This window comes from Carcharhinus amblyrhynchos, chromosome 5, assembly GCF_965287045.1.
Source record: "Carcharhinus amblyrhynchos chromosome 5, sCarAmb.v2.hapA, whole genome shotgun sequence".
NCBI lineage: Eukaryota > Metazoa > Chordata > Chondrichthyes > Carcharhiniformes > Carcharhinidae > Carcharhinus > Carcharhinus amblyrhynchos.
The window spans coordinates 104,678,568-104,696,556 of NC_137328.1; the positions used below are offsets into that span (position 1 = coordinate 104,678,568).

Below are 17,989 nucleotides of genomic sequence, written 5' to 3' on the forward strand. Positions count from 1 at the left end.
AATGTTCTGACCCTTGTGAATAAGGGTGTGCTGCTGTGTTATTCCTGGAATAGCAGCAGAACCCTACATAGCAGTCAAGACATCTATTCACTGAATAAAAGCAAATTACTGCAGATGCTGAAATCTGAAACCAAAACAGAAAACGCTGGAAAATCTCAACAGGTCTAGCAGTATCTGTAAGGAGATGCTCTCTCCTTACAGATGCTACGTTATGGAGATGCTGGCGTTGGACTAGAGTAAACATAGTAAGAAGTCTCACAACAGCTGATTAAAGTCCAACAGGTTTATCTGGTAGCACAAGCTACTAGCTTTTGGAGCACTGCCCCTTCATCAGGTGAGTGGGAGTTCTATTCACAAACAGGGCATATAAAGACAAACTCAATTTACAAAATAATGGTTGGAATGCAAGTCTTTACACCTAATCAAATCTTAAAGGTACAGACAATGTGAGTGGAGAGATGGTTAAGTACAGATTAAAAAGATGTTATTGTCTCCAGCCAGGACATTTAGTGAGCAGAGACTGATAGCCAAGTTCCGCACATGATGACAGCCTCAACCAAGATCTTGGGTTCATGTCATACTATCTGTAACCTTCATGCCTTGCCTGGGCTTGCAAAATCTCACTAATTGTCCTGGTTGGAGACAATACACATCTCTTTAACCTGTGCTTAACCATCTCTCCACTCACATTGTTTGTACCTTTATGAATTGATTACCTGTAAAGACTCACATTCCAACCATTATTTTGTAAATTGAGTTTGTGTCTTTATATGTCCTGTTTGTGAATAGAACTCCCACTCACCCGGTGAAGGGGCAGCGTTCCTAAAGCTAGTGGCTTGTGCTACCAAATAAACCTTACAGATGCTGCCAGACCTGCAGAGATTTTCCAGCATTTTCTCTTTTGGACATACCTATTCAATCTGCCTTGTATAAAACTGATTTGCACAGTGACACAGTCATTTTATAAGAGGTGTAACATGCATATGAGATTCTAAGAGTCTTCTCATTTCATTCACAGTGATACAAAACAGTTCTACAGTTAAGGAGTGGAGGGCTGTCTAGCTTGTTGCCAATGACAGGAAAACTAATTCACAAGTTGTCAAGAGGACTTCCCCTCAACATCCTCCAAAGAAGCCACAACACCAGATAGAAGTTAGCATTGTACTGAAAATAGTCCATTTTCAGAAGCAGAAAATCATTCAATATAATCGTCTCATTAGAGAGAATGAGGAGGCAACTGACAGGAGCTACCGGCAAGTGGTCACACCGGGGCAACGGGAAGAAGGCAAGTGGGTAACTGTTAGGAAGGGGAAAGCCATACTGAGGGGATCAGACAGGCGTTTTTGCGGACGCAGACGGGAGTCGCAGATGGTGGTTTGCCTCCCTGGTGCTGGGATCCGGGATGTCTCTGGACACGTCCCAGACATCCTGAAAGGGGAGGGTGAGGAGCCGGAGGTTGTGGTTCATATAGGTACCGCTGACATAGGCAGGAAAAGGCAAGTGGTCATGAAAAGGGATTATAGGGAATTAGGTAGACAGCTGAGAAAGAGGAACGCGAAGGTAGTAATCTCAGGATTGCTGCCTGCGCCGCAGGAGAGTGAGAACAGGAATGGAATGAGGTAGAGGGTGAATGCGTGGCTGAGGGACTGGAGCAGGGGGCAAGGATTCCGGTTCCTGGTTCATTGGGACCTCTTTAGGAGCAGGTGTGACCTGTTCAGTAAAGACGGGTGGCACTTGAATCCAAGGGGGACCAATATCTTGGCGGGAAGGTTGGCTCGGGCTACTGGAGGGACTTTAAACTAGAAAGGTTGGGGGGAGGGAATAGAGATGAGGTGACTGAGAGTGAGGAGGTTAGCTCCCAGGGAGAGAAGGACTGTAGACAGTACGAGAGAGAGGTTAGATGGGTGATGGAGAAGGGAAGTGCCCAGACCGAGGGTCTGAGGTGTGTCTATTTTAACGCCAAGAGTATAGTGAATAAAGTAGATGAGCTTAGGGCGTGGATTGCTGCTTGGGGATGTGATGTGGTGGCCATTTCAGAGACTTGGATGTCTCAGGGACAGGACTGGGTACTTCAGGTGCCGGGATTCAGATGCTTCAGGAAGGACAGGGAGGGGGGCAAAAGAGGTGGCAGAGTGGCATTGTTGATCAGGGACAGTGTCATGGCTGCAGAGAAGAGACTGCCGTGGAGGGACTGTCTACAGAGTCTCTGTGGGTGGAAGTTAGGAACAGCAAAGGGTCGATAACTTTGCTGGGTGTTTTCTATAGGCCACCCAATAGTGACAGGGAAGTTGACGTGCAGATAGGGAAACAGATCCTAGAGAGATGTAGCAATTACAGAGTTGTTGTGATGGGAGACTTTAATTTCCCAAACATCGACTGGAATATCCCGAGGGTAAGGGGTTTGGATGGGGAGGACTTTGTTGGGTGTGTTCAAGAGGGTTTCCTGGCACAGCACATGGATAAGCCTATGAGGAGAGGCTGTACTTGACCTGGCGCTGGCTAATGAACCAGGACAGGTGTCGGATCTCTCGGTGGGACAGCATCTCAGGGATGGAGATCATAATTCTATCTCCTTCACAATAGCATTGGAAAGAGATAGGATCAGGCAGGCTAGGAAGGCGCTTATCTGGAGTAAGGGGAAATATGAAGACATCAGGCAGATAATTGGACGAGGAAACTGGAAGGAGGTGTTCTTGGGGAAAAGTACTGAATGAAGGTGGTGGATTTTCAAGGAACGTTTGACTGGAGCTCTGCATGACAACGTTCCAATGAGACAAGGAGGTTTTGGTAGATCGCAGGAACCGTGGTGCACGAAGGTTGTGGTGAACCTGGCAGGAAAAGAAAGGCGTACAAAAGGTTCAGAGAGCTAGGAGATGTTAAGGATCTAGAGGGGTATAAGGCTTGTAGAAAGGAGCTTAAAAAAGGAAATTAGGAGAGCCAGAAGGGGTCATGAGAAGGCCTTGGCGGGTACCTAAGAACATAAAATTAAGGAGTATCCCAAAAATTAAGGAGAATGCCAAAGCGTTCTACAAATATATGAAGAGTAAAAGGATGAGAAGAGAAGGGATAGGACCTATAAAAGGTGAAGGGGGAAAAGTCTGTGTGGAACCGGAAGAAATGGCACAGGTGCTTAATGGGTACTCTGCCTCGGTATTCACGGTGGAAAAAGTGATCTGGGAGGTTGTACTATAGGTTTGTGGCAGACTGAAAAGATTGAGTATGTGGACATCAAGAAAGAGGATGTGTTGGAACTTTTAAATTCTATCAAGATAGCTAAATCACCGGGACCCGATGGGATGTACCCCAGGTTACTGTGGGAGGTGACGGAAGTGATTGCAGAGCTCCTGGCGATGATCTTTGCATCGTCGATGGAGACAGGAGAGGTTCCGGAGGATTGCGGATGTGGTTCCTATTTTCAACAAAGGGAACAGGGATAGCCCGGGAAATTCCCGACTGGTGAGTCTAACCTCAGTGGTTGGTAAGTTGATGGACAGGATTCTGAGGGACAAGATTTATGAGCATTTAGAGAAGTTTAGAATGATCAGAAATAGTCAGCACAGCTTTGTGAAGGGCAGGTCGTGCCTTACGAGCCTAGTTGAGATCTTTGAAAATGTGACTGAACACACTGACAAAGGAAGAGCGATGGACGTGGTTTACATGGACTTCAGCAAGGCGTTTGATAAGGTCCCCCATGCAAGACTTCTTGAGAAGGAGAGAGGGCATGGTATCCAAGGGGCTTTGGCCTTGTGGATCCAGTACTGGCTTGCCTGCAGAAGGCAGAGAGTGGTTGTGGACGGGTCTTTTTCTGCATGGAGGTCGGTCACCAGTGGAGTGCCCCAGGGATCTGTTCTAGGACCCTTGCTGTTTGTCATTTTCATGAATGACCTGGATGAGGAAGTGGAGGGATGGGTTAGTAAGTTCGCCGACGATACGAAAGTTGGTCATGTTGTGGATAGTCTAGAGGAATGTCAGAAGTTGCAGCATGACATAGATAGGATGCAAGACTGGGTGGAGAAGTGGCAGATGGACTTCAACGCGGATAAATGTGTAGTGGTCCATTTTGGCAGGACCAATGGGATGAAGGAGTACAATATCAAGGGTAGGACTCTTAGCTGTGTTGAAGAGCAGAAGGACTTTGGGATCCGGGTCCATAGGACTCTTAAATCAGCCTCGCAGGTGAAGGATGTGGTCAAGAAAGCGTTTGGTGTACTGGCCTTCATTAATTGAGGGATTGAGTTTAGGAGTCGGGGGGGGTAATGCTGCAACTTTATAAGACCCTGTCAGACCCCACTTGGAGTACTGTGCGCAGTTCTGGTCGCCTCACTACAGGAAGGATGTGAAAGCTATTGAGAGGGTGCAGAGGAGATTTACAAGGATGTTGCCTGGATTGGGAGGCATGCCTTATGAAGATGGGTTGAGGGAGCTCGGGCTCTTCTCCCTGGAGAGACAAAGGTTGAGAGGCGACCTGATAGAGGTTTATAAAATGTTGAGAGGAATAGATAGGGTGGATTCTCGGAGGCTATTTCCCAGGGCTGAAATGGTCGCTACAAGAGGACACAGGTTTAAGGTGCTGGGAAGCAAGTACAGAAGGGATAAAGAAAGAACAAAAGAACAAAATCAGCCCGGGAAACAGGCCCTTCGGCCCAACGAGCCCACGCTGCCATCTCAACACCACCAGTCCACCTCTCTACCCATGACCCCTATCTAATGTTTTATGGCCATCCAGATTGAGGGAAACTGATTTAGGGACAATTTATTCCTGCAATCAGCCTAACAGCACATCTTTGGGGTGTGGGAGGAAACTGGAGCACCTGGAGAAAACCCACGCAAGCACGGGGAGATGTTAGGGGTAAGTTTATCACTCAGAGGGTGGTGAATGAGTGGAATCGGCTGCTGTCGGTGGTGATAGAGGTGAACTTACTGGGGTCTTTTAAAAGACTTCTGGATGAGGATATGGGATCTAATGGGATTGGGAGTTGCAGATAGTTCTATGGCTTGGTAGGTATAGATGTGATCGGCGCAATTTGTGGGCCGAAGGGCCTGTTTGTGCTGCAGTGTTCTATAAGGAACCAGCAGCATTCTGCAACAAGTACTCTGGCAGCAAAACCAATCTAATTTAAAAGCAAAAATAAAAACCAATTTTTAGTAATACCAGCATCAACACTGCAACTCTGATAGGGTAGCAGCAGTTTTGTTTTGCAAGTTTGTTCACAAACTTTCAGAGTGGGAAATTAAGTTCATAGGGTTATAATATTCAATAGCATGCAATTTATAGTGGTCCACCATACAAGAAATTCAGCTACAATGCTATTCAGTTGCAAGGCAGGGTGGAGCATTAGGCCTGTTAAAGCGTTCACTGATGTTCTAGCTGAGAGTTTCTGGATAGGATCTAGTTGTAAGGTACTGTCTGGGTACCAAACCAAGTATTAAAATTGAAGGCTGAAAAGAGAAAGTTGGAAGCTTAGCTCCTTAAATTTAAAACAATAATGGATGTTTACCTTGATGGGGAACAACTTTTTGATTGCTGTCTGTCTTTTGATTGTGAACGCTTTGAATGAGGACTCTTAGAATCACGCCTGTCTTTGTGTCTTGAGGGAGATCTGTGTTGTGACCTACTTCTGGAGCACCTGAAGAATAAAGATGGGAACAAAGTTTTTTTTAAAAAAAACAACACAATTACAAAGAGATTCAAAATCTGAATGCATGCAGATTTTTTATTTTAGAAAAAGCAGAAAAATTAGTGACCAGCCTTGTAACCACTTTGAAATAAAACACTCTTTGTTTTAAAGTACTGTAGTTTCAAACATTCCAGTTTAAAAAACTGTTTATGATGAAACAACCAAGTACAGACATTTTTAGCATTCTAGTCATTGTTAAGTAGATGGCTATGAAATGTACACTCCCCCATGAACACAGACAGCAATGTAATAAGCGGCATGGAATATCGCAGTGACTAGTTTCTAGAGTCCATATCTAACAAAGGATGTGTGCAAGTACCCTCCAAGTGATGCTTACTCAGGGACTGATATTTTAACTGATAATAGAGCATCACAATAAACCACAGTACTCATGCATAGAAAAGAGGAAATGTCAGCAATAATTCAAGCTCCCAATTGCTACCAATAAGTGACCAGAATCAGATGAGTTCCATTCAACTGAGGGAAGAAAGGGTGGAAACTGCAGGGGCACAGGCCAGGATATTCCAATCCCTCACAGGTTGGTGCTAGAGGGCTGAGAATTGCACATATTGCACTGCTGCTGAAGAAGGGGTGTAAGGATAAGCCCAGTAATTACAGACCAGTCAGTTTAACCTCAGTAGTGAGAAATAATTTAGGGACAAAATTAACGTATGTTGACAAATGTGGATTAATTAAGAAAAAACAAATCATATTTATTAAGGGTGAATTGCTAACTAATTTGCTGGACTTTTTGATGAGTTAACAGCGAGGGCTGTCGAAGGTAATACATTTGACGCGGCGTACACCGATTTCCAAAAGGCATCTGAAAGAGTGCCACATAACAAACTTTCCAGCAAAGTTAGAGCCCGTGGAATATAAGGGACAGTATCAACATGAATGTGAAATTAGCCACTGAGTGACAAGAAACAAAGTGTCAAAGTAGCAGCACTGCTGCCTCACAGCACTAAGGACCCAGATTCAATTCTGGCTTTGGGTTACTGTCTGTGTGGAGTTTGCACATTCTCCCTGTGTCTGTGTGGGTTTTCTCCAGGTGCTCCAGTTTCCTCCCACCATCCAAAGATGTGCAGGTTAGGCTGAGTGGCCATATAAAATTGCCCCTTAGAGTCAGGGGGACTAGCACGTTAAATATGAGGTTTACAGGGTTAAGGCCTGGGTGGGGTTGTCGTTGGTGCAGGTGCAATGGGCTAAATGACCATCTTCTGCATTCTAGGGATTTTACTCTATGGAAGTATGTGCCGGGGTTTCAGTTGAGAATCCCTACTTTTTCTAATTTCCATTTGAGACCTGGATCTTGATAGCAAAGTTGAAGAATACACAAAACATAGAAATGTTGCGAACTGTGAAAAGGATAAGGATAACCTTCAGGAGCATATGAACAGGCTGGTGGAATAGTGGGAAGTGACAGAGGGAAGTGTGAAGTCTTTCATTTTGTCAGAAAAAAATATGGAGAAGCAATGTACCAAAGGTTAGAATTCTAAAGGGGTGTAAGAGCAGAGAGACTTGGGCTAATTGTGTAAAAGTCATTTGTGGTAGCAGGGCAACTTGTTTGATAAAGCTTATGAATCCTAGTCTTTATGAATAGGACATGCAGTACAAAAGCAGGGAAATTTAAGATAAACCTGTAGAAAATACTGGCTGGTCCTCAACTGGAATACTGTGTCCAGTTCCGGGCACCATACTTTGTGCAGGCATTAGAGACAGAGCAGAAAAGATTCAAAAGGGTCATTCTGGGGATGAGGAATTTTTGTGGTCAGATTGGAGAAGCTGGAATATTTCCAGTTATGGAAGGATCACAAGCCAGAGGGCACCAATTGGCAGGACTGGCAAAAGGAGGAATACTGATATGAAGAAAACCTTTTTGTAATGCAACATGTGCACTGGAACACACTGCCTGTGAATGCAGTGGAGGAATGTTCAATTGTGAGTTTCAAAAGATAACTGGACAATGTGTAGAGAAAATAATCTGTTGGTACATTGGAGAAAGATTGAGGAGTGGGACTCCTGTACAGAACTGGCACAGACATGATAGGTCAATAGACCTTCTTCTGTGCTGCAACCATTCTATGAGGTTGGTAAGGATAGCATTGGGATCAGCTGCAATGACTGCACTATGGTCAAATATGTTGCCAACTCTCATTATTTAGGTTCACATGGGAAAAACGGACACTATGAAAGGACACTGTATCTTATACCCCGATGTGGATTATTACCATGAAAACAAATCTGAGGACACTCTATACTGTGAGTGCCATGGCCCGATGCAGAATGTGAAATTTTGATTAGATTATGAGGCAGCCCAGTTAACACTGCAGATTCGCAGCAGGAACAGTTCAATAAGCACGATGAGACATTTTCCTCTTCAAACACCTTAGCAGAAAATAGCCAATAGATGATATGAATTGGATTTGATAAGCAAAACAAGCCATGAGACAAAGGGGAGGCAGCCTCAAATCCAGTAGGCATTCAAAATTAACAACTTGCATTAGTATAGCACCCTTAGCATGATGAAATATCGTAAGGTGCTTAGAGGTATGTTTAATCAGTCAAAATGTGATAATGAGACATATAATGGGAAAATGCCGACAGATGGTCAAAGAGGTAGGTTTTAAAGTGCATCTTTAAGGAAGAGCGCAAAGGAGTGGGGTGGAGAAATTTAGAGAGGGTAGTCCAGAGCTTAAGAGCCTACATAGATGAAGATATGGCAACCAAAGGTGGAGTGATGACACAGGATGCACAAGAAGCCAGAACTGGAAGACTGCAGAGAAATTGGAGGGTTATAGGGCTGTCCACCTATGGAAGTCAAGTCCAGAGGTAACAGGTGGGGATACAAGTAGCAGACGAGCTAAGGTGGGACAGAAATGAAGTTACAAGCCCTCATAGTCTTTCAGGTTTTTGTGGGCAAATATTTGACAGATGGAGTTGGATATGGGAAAGTGAGATTCTCCACTTTGGCGAGAACAGAAAAGCAGAATATTTTTAAAATGGAGACTACAGAATCTGCAATACAAATTGATCTGGAGTCCCTTGTACATGAACCATAAAATGTTAGTATGAAGGTACTGTAAGCACATTATAGGAAGGATGCGACTGCACAGGAGGAGTTGCAGAGGAGATTCACCTGGATGCTGCATAGGATGGAACAGAGAGGTTAGAAAGACTTGGGTTGTTTTTGTTTGAGCAGAGAAGACTGAGAAGTGACCTGATTGAGATGTATAAGATTATGAGGGGTATGGACAGAGTGGATAAGGAGCAGCTATTCTCCTTAATTGAAGGATCAGTCACGAGGGGACATAGGTTCAACGTGAGGGGATGTGAGGAGAAACTTTTTTACCCAGAGGGTGGTGATCGTCTGGTTTGTGCTGCCTGGCTAAGTGTTAGAGGCCAGTTGCCTCACATCCTTTAAGAAGTACCTGGATGAGCATTTGGCACATTGTAACACTTAAGGCTATGGGCCAAGTGCTGGGATTAGGTGGGAGGTCAAGTGTATCTCACATGTCAATGCAGACTCAATGGCCCAAAGGACCTTTCCTGCACTGTATGATTCTAATTGTGAAGGTAAACGTGAATTATAGCCTTTATTGCAAAGGCGATGGAAAAGAAATAAGGAAATCTTCCTGCAACAAGACTGCACCTGGAGTACTGTGTAATCTTGGTCTCCTTACTTAAGGAGGGGGTTATTTGCACAAGAGACAATTCAGAGAAGGTAATTCCAGGGATTATGGGGTTATTTTATGAGGAAAGAACCATAGAACCCTACACTGCAGAAACAGGCCCTTGGCCCATCGAGTCTGCACCGACCACAATCCCACCCAGGCCCTACTCCCATATCCCTACATATTATTACCCGTTAATCCCTCTAACCTAAGCATCTTAGGACACTAATGGGCAATTTTAGCATGGCCGATCAACCTAACCCGCACATCTTTGGACTGTCAGAGGAAACTGGAGTACCCGGAGGAAACACACACAGACACAAGGAGAACGTGCAAACTCCATAGATAGTGACCCAAGCCGGGAATCGAACCCAAGTCCCTGGAGCTGTGAAGCAGCAGTGCTAACCACTGTGCTATAGTGCCGCCCTATAGACTGGGCCTATTCTCTATGGAATTTAGAAGAATGAGTGGCGATCTTATTAAGCCATAAAATTCTGAAGGGGTTGACAGGATGGATGTTGATGGGGAGATTCCAAAACTTGGAGCCAGTTTTACAGTAAGATGTCTCCCATTTAAGAAGAAGATTAAGAGGAATTTCTCTCTCTGAGAAGATCACTAATCTTTGGAATTCTATACCACAAAGAGCAAATGTGGCTAGGTCATTGAATATGTTCAAGGCTGAATTAGATGGATTTGCAATCTTCAAGGGAATCAATCGTAATGGGGATGAGCAGGAAAGTGGAATTAAGACCACAGTCAGATCAGCCATGACCTTATTGAATGGTGAAGTAGTCTCGATGGTGAAAATGCCCTTTTCTTGTTCCTACTTTGTGTTTTTATGTAGGTGGAAATAGGTGATCTTGTTGATGATGTGGCCAGAAGTTTTTTTCAGTGCCAGCCTGCATATCATACCCTTGTGGGAGATGATTCTTATCTCAGGGCAAACAGCATACACACATATCTCTTTCTTAGTACTCATAATTTGGTGCAGTTTGACTGTATGAAATATAGACAGTGCAAAAAAGAGAAGTGCTGTAGTGAAAGAGCAGAGTTTCAATATCTGAAGCAGAGATCTACTGTTGCAGCAATATACGAAAAGTAAAACTGACAGTATCTTTTCTGTCATAATTTCTAGATAAGAAGTAATAACATAGATAACCCTGTGATGTCACTAAGAAACAACATTGTCTAGAGTATTGCCAAGATTTTAAAGAGTGGAACTTGTCACCCATTGATTAAAAAAAAGACTAAAACATTTTGTAAGATTCCTCCACCCTGATGCAGAATCTCACTTAAACGGGAGCAGGGATTGGAGAATCTGACATGCAAGTCAGCTATACCAATTCACAATGCTTCTCCTGATAAAGGATTGTTGAATTTGCACCCCTAAAGAAATCTGAACAATCCTAAAAAAGAACTGACAGTTGGAAAAATATCACAAAACCATTACAAAATCTGGACTCAAATCAAAGCGATAACTAGCCTCATTTTCAAAAGTATCTCAATTTAAATATTACAACTGCGTTGTTTAGGAGTAAATTATTTTATTGTTCACAAGCTAACTTCAGAACGTATTTTGTTAAACAGATATTTTTCAGCATGCTGCTGATTTTGCACAATACTAATGTGTGCTGTTCAATAGCGCTGAGATTTCAGTATTTTTGCATGCAGCAAATTTACCATAATATTTACATGATCTAACAGCCAAGCAGTGGGGTCCCACCAAATTAAATGCAGAATCAGTAATGGATAGGAGAAAGGCACATATGGCTTTGGTTGCAATTGGAAAGGGTTTTCATTTACTGAGGTTACAAATGTAGGTATGGTGTCACACTCACTAAGAATTTGTGTCAAAGTTCAAAAAATTGAATGAATACCCATTATCATGTTGTGAAAACCTTTAGAACTGTTCTAACAAGTTTATCGGGACAGAATAGATGCATAACTCAATAATGCCAATTTCTAGTACATTTTTCGAACAAAATACTTCTGAGACTTCCGTCCAGAAAAGGACATGTTCAGAATGACCCAATTTTGGTGAAAACTTAAGATTTTTACTGGATCATGCTCCATCAACAACTGAACTCCATGCATGTCTCTGCCACTTTGAATATTTCAACAACAATATGTTACACAGCAGCACAGCCATTTTTCCTGAAAAACTTTCCTCCTACTTATCAACCATGACAAGGCACGTAAATCAGACATGCAATGTCGAGTTATAATAGCAGTACAGTTGAAACCAAGAATTGAGTAATGGGATAGCTAACCCATCACCTATTTTTTCATTAGGATCTTAAATATAATTTGCCCATTTTCAACTGAATAAGTCAGCTCATTAATCAAATTCTAGCAAAGTGGTTAGTGTGTCCTGTTTAATGTCATAACTGCCAAGTTAATGTTCTTGGATAAATGCCAATGAATATACATTTCTATCGTGCATTACAATTTCAACAGGCTATAATATAACTTTCAAGATGTTGTACTATTTTACACAAAAATATTTTAACTTTTGGAAATGATCAAGTAGCAGAATCAGCCTTTACTGCTAGTTACAAAAAAATCTTTTACTGAAGAACTCTGTTCACAAAAAGTAAATGAAGAAACTTTTTTTTACAATTATACTAATAAAATTTATTTGAAATTCAAACTAAGCATTGTCTCATGCATTTGTGGTATTAGAAGTGTTATTAATTGCTTCACATTGAAACAGGACTAGCCACAAGAAACGGCAAATTGGAAAGGGTGTTCAGAGAATCAATGTCATGGAGACAAGCTCTTCGGCCCAAACTGGTCCTTGCCAAACAAAATAACCATTTAAGCTAACCCCATTTGCCTGCATTTGGCCCATATCCTCTAAACCTTTCCAATCCATGTATCTGTCCAATTGTCTTTTAAATTTTATCAATGTCCCTGCCTCAGCCATTTCCTCTGGCAGCTCATTCCACATACGTACCATCCTGTGTAAAAAAGTTGCTCCTCAAGTTCCCATTAATTCTTTTCCCTCTTAACTTAAGCTTAATACCTCTGGTTCTCAATTCCCCAACCCCGTGAAAAAGACTGAGTGCATTCACACTATCCATGCCCCTTATGATCTCATACACCTCTATAAGGTCACGCCTCAGACTCCTACGCTCCCAAGAAAAAAAGTTCTAGTCTGTCCAATCTCTCCCTATAACTCAGTCCCTCAAGTCCTGGCAACATCCTTGAAAATTTCTTCTGCACTTTCTCCAGTTTAATAAGATCTTTTCCATAGCAAAGTGACCAAAACTGAACACAATACTCCAGGTGTGGCCTCACCAACATGCGTTACAACTGCAACATTAACTTCCCAACTTCGATACTCAAATGCCCCGTCTGATGAAGGCCAGCATGCCAAAAGCCTTCTTCACTGCTCTATCTACCTGTGACTCCACCTCTAGAAAACCATGCACTTGAACTCCAAGGTCCTTTTGTTTCACGATACTCTCTAAGTCCTACCAATCACCGTGAAAGCCCTACCTTGATTTGACTTTCCAAAACGCAATACCTCACACTTAAAAGTATTGAACTCCATTTGCCACTTCTCGGCCCACTTCCCCACCTGATCAAGATCCTGCTGCAATTTTTGATAACCTTCTTCACTGTCTACAATATCACCTATTTTAGTGTCACAAACTTATTTATCATGCCTTCTACATTCTCATCCAAATCATTGATATAGACAACGAACAGCAACGGGCCCAGCACTGACCCCCGAGGGACACCACTAGTCATAGGCCTCCTGTCCAACAAGCATCCTTCCACCATTACCCTCTGCTTCCTACCATTAAGCCAACTGTTTATCCAATTTGTCATTTCTCCCTGGATTTTTCGTAATGTAACCTTCCAGAACAGCCTACCCTGTGGAACTTTATCAAAGGCTCCACTGAAGTCCATATAGACTATGACTACTGCACTGCCCTCATCAACTTTCCTGGTCACTGCATCAAAGAACTCAAGCAAATTTGTAAAGCATGGTCTCCCATGCACAAAGCTGTGCTGACTACTCCCAATTAAACCTTGAATGCCTGTGTATCTGACTTCTCAGAATCCTCTCTAGTAATGTACCCACCACAGATGTTAGGCTTACCTGTCTATAGTTCTCAGATTTTTGTTTGCAGCCCTTCTTAAGTAAGGGCACAACATTTGCTACCCGCCAATCTTCTGGTACCTCATCCGTGGCTAACAATGATGCAAATATCTCATGCAGGGCTCCCACAATTTCTCCTCTAGCCTCACGCAATGTTCTTGGATATAACTGGTCAGGGCCAGGAGATTTATCACCTTCATACAATTTAATACATCACCTCCTCTACTGTAATACAAACAGTCCACAATACATCACCACTAACTTTCCCAGCTTCTCAAGTCTTTCTCCACAGTTAACACACAGAGAAATATTCGTTGAAAACCTCAACCATCTCCTGCCGTTCACACATGTCCACTTTGATCCTTGGCGTTACTGGACTTTGCAGAGTTTCCCCTGCTCACTCCCTTTCTCTAGTTGCAGAGCTCCCCTCCTCATGATATCCACACAGCACCAGGTGATCAAAAGGCAAAGGTGTTAATGGGTACTATGGCTAAATCAGCTGAGCTCAAATTCCCCAGAAGTGACTAAGATGAAAGCAAAATACTGCAGATGCTGGAATCAAACAAAAACAGAAAAATATGGAAAATCTTAGCATCTATGAAGAGAGAACGGAGCTAATATTTCGAGTCTAGATGACCCTTCATCTGAGCTCTGACGTAGGATCACGTAGACTCGAAACATTGGCTCTGTTCTCTCTCCACAGATGCTGTCAGTCCTGCTGAGATTATCCAGCATTTTCTGTTTTTGTTTCCCCCAGAAATCACGTTGAATCTATTGTGGTGACCTGGGTACTCAATGTTCCAGGCCAAGGTCAAGAATACTGAATGCATTTTAGTCTCCACTATTTGAGGAACCATCCAAGCTGCAAAGACAATGCAAAAAAAAAGCATTATCTTAATATAAGCAGATAATTTAGGTCAAATGCTTTGAAAAGCCAGAGATCTTCAGCTCAAGAACAGCTGTTTCAGAACGAACCTGGTGTAAGTATAGTAGTTTTGTGGCTATGGCACAGAATTAGCAATGCAATTAGCAATTAGGCCGAGTTTAAATCCTGCCAAGTTGTGAAACTGAATTCAATACTTAATAACTTCCTTCAGTGACTATAATTTGGCATTCCCACATAGTCCAGCCTAAATGACCTCAGTCTTGTACTATGATACTTATTCTTAATGCTCTCAGGACAACAAGAGCCAGGCAATAAATGCTGCTTTTTAAAATTACTTTATTTTTATTAGTGTCATAAGTAGGCTTACATTAACACTGCAATGAAGTTACTGTGAAAATCCTCTAGTTGCCACACTACAGCACCTGTCCAGACACACAGAGGGAGAATTTAGTATGGCGAATGTAACTATCCAGCACGTCTTTCGGACCATGAGAGGAAACTGAAGCACCCGGAAGAAACTCATGCAGACACAGGGAGAATGTGCGGACTCCACACAGATAGTGACCCAAGCCAGGAATCGATGCTGGGTCCCTGGCACTGTGAGGCAGTAGTGCTAACCACAGTGCCACTGTGCGGCTTTGACACTGTCACCCACATATGAAGAACAAACAACAAAGAAAATATCTACAGGATTGAGAAAAGTGAACTCAGATTAATATTTTTATATTCCAGGATAAGAAACCATCCATTCATGCTTGTAAAGGAGATGTTTAGAATAGAAGTGAATACACAAAACAGAAAATTGATATTTACAGAGGTGGTTGAGGGGAGGATACTGGTTTAATTTAAAGGAGTGTCTAAATGCTACAACAGGAAAACAGGATGGTTACTATTCGAGATTGAAATCAAGTGTATCACTGGGCTCTCTTCATTGTGACACTGCTACCCTGAAACAGGATTTTCAAAATAAATCAAATCTGAGCGATATAATTGGTTTCATATAAAAACAAGCAGTGTCTACCAACTAAAATAAGTGATTTGTTTTTGTATTTTATAACCAAAACATTTGAGATATAAACAAAATATTGATTAGTAAGTCACTGAAAATTGAATTTATCCCAGTTATTAGAAGTGCATACTCAATACACATGAGATATTTGATGCTAATTGCTAAGAAAATAGAAGAAAGTAAAAAGAGAGACAAAGAGAAGCAGACAGAGACACCATTTATACCATCAACCCTTCCACAAAAAATGCAAAATCTACTTCACAGTGGACTGCACCCAATTCATTCAGTCATCCAAAATACAGCTCTTGGGAACAATCTCCTTAAGTCTTAGAAAGCATGCAGACAAACTCCACAACCACCATTTAAATGTTCATTGCTGCTATTCAAACCAAGCCATCCAATCTCCAAATGACATGTTTCATTCATACTTATTGCTATAACATTCGATCAAGAGTAATCATTTTCTGGGACAAATTCCATATTCAATGGCTTGCTACTGAAACTCCCCTGTAAGCATTTACTAATATTTATTAATCTAGTTGTTATTTTTTTATCTGCTTTTACCAGGTTCTTCTACATTTTCTCTCCAACTTGTTATTTTAAACTCGCTTTAGAAACTTATAGTAAAATTACTATCAACGGAATTTGGAAGTTTCAGACAGTGCAGTTATGTCACTCTTACTGTGGCTAATTCAAGATCTTGAAAAGAAAGACAAGCAAAAACCTGTAATTTCTCTCACATGTATCATCAGATCAGCCATTCTGAGTTCATGGAGGTAGCCTGCATAACGCCATCGTACTCACTGAGTATCATGTTTCAGCAAGTTACTTCCAGCTGCAGTTAGGGGAAAGAAAATACCACAAAATGGCAGGCTAATTTATTATTTACCAATTAGAGGAATGCTGTACAAAACAGATCTTTAACTTTTTCAATTTTGTAAAAATGCAAATCTTCATTCAGGGCTCATCACAGAAAGATCAGTGAGAAATGAGGCAGTATTCATTAAACATAATACTCAAATTTTGTAAAGGGGCCAGGAAGTAATGTTTCTTTAATGTCACAGATATTAGGAAATCTACCAAGATGATACTAAAAACCAAAATAATAGACAACAGTTTTGAAATTCGTCATCACAATCATTTTTTCAAGAGGGAGGCTTTTCGAATTACAGATACAAAATAGGACAACAATTTAAGTACTGAAAAGAAGCATTTGTAAGTTCTATGGATACATGGTAACCAAAACTAGTCAGATACAAGTATGCCATTTCCCAGCCCAGCCCTCTGCCCAGTGTTTCCCTGTGTAAACCAGTCAGCTTAAAAAAAAACTATGAAAATAATGGATACGATTTTTATATGTTGAATGTCTGATATAAAATGATTACTTATTTTGGATTAATCAGAATGCGTAATATGATTATTCCTCTGCCTTTATCTGAAAATAGATCAAAATATTAAAATCCAACTATTTGAACAGTGCAAGATTTGATTAAATTGAATCCTGGCTGATTTTGGTCTCTGCAAACTTCAAATAATTATCAGAGGACGGAGTTTTAAGTCTATATTTTTGCAATTTCAGATCCCACTTCTCACCAGAAAACTACAGTATCCAGTGGCCAGTCTCAGTGTTCAATACTGATCAGCATTTTCAATTCTTGCTGATTCAATGCGGAGAAGCTCAATCCAGTACACAGCTTCAAATAAAATGCCAATAAATATTTGTGCTAAACCACTTTACATAGTTATAGATGCTTTCAGAAAATAATGGCAATATCAAGGTCAAATGTTGACACAATACAAATTCTATCTTTTACAAGATCTTAAACTTGCATTTTTGCTTCTCCTCAGAAACTTATAGCATAAATTATGATTGCACTTGTTGGTCAAAAGTTGTTTCTTTTCAAATCATTTGCATTTTATGTGAAACTATGTGTCAGTGCATTATTACATTTGCTTAACCATTACCTAGCCTTAAATCAATATTTTAACTGCTAAATGCCTAAATTTTCATTGCATGTGGGCTTTCACATACATATTATATTCATTCCGCTTTGAAAAAAAATGAAAATTGCAATAAAATGGCAGAGCACAATAGTGCATCATAAATATATACTGAAAAGCAGCAGACCTTTGAAAAATGGACACAATGCAAGACATAACAGTAAGAAAAAAGTTGATAAGTTAATTGCTAGGTAAGGAAATTAATCGTGGTCTTCATTTTTCTAGGTTACTATAATTAGAAATGACTTGGGGATTTATGTTTTAACAAACATCTACATACATCAGGTGATAAAATATCCAATAAACATATCTGAAGTAAACATCTGAGGTAAGCACACTTTGTATAATGCCTCACCTTTGCTTTGAACTAGAACGAGATCTTTTCTTTCGTGATCGGGAATAGGATCGTGATCTTCTGTTTTTATCATCATCTTCCTTTTCCCCAACTTAAGTAAATATAAAAAATACAATGAGTAATAGTCAGCAAGTTACATTGAATAAATAGAATCAACAGCACTGATACAGGTCCTTTTATGTACCTAGAATATTTTTCCCTATTCATTTACGGGATGTATACATTGCTGGCTAGGCCAGCATTTATTGCCCATCCCCAACTGCCCCAGAAAAAAT

General features: G+C 41.3%; 1 protein-coding gene across 6 annotated transcripts in view; it reads right to left on the reverse strand.

Moving 5' to 3' along the window:
* The window catches only part of srek1 (splicing regulatory glutamine/lysine-rich protein 1), a 71,768-nt gene that overhangs the window by 18,260 nt on the left and 35,519 nt on the right, over positions 1 to 17,989 (reverse strand). For all 6 annotated transcript variants that reach the window (XM_080189372.1, XM_080189376.1, XM_080189373.1 and 3 more), the window contains 2 exons: positions 17,715 to 17,805; positions 5,499 to 5,627 (listed from right to left, as the gene is read on the reverse strand). In XM_080189372.1, the coding sequence (XP_080045498.1) occupies positions 5,499 to 5,627; positions 17,715 to 17,805 (220 nt within the window). The remainder of the gene's footprint in view (positions 1 to 5,498; positions 5,628 to 17,714; positions 17,806 to 17,989) is intronic.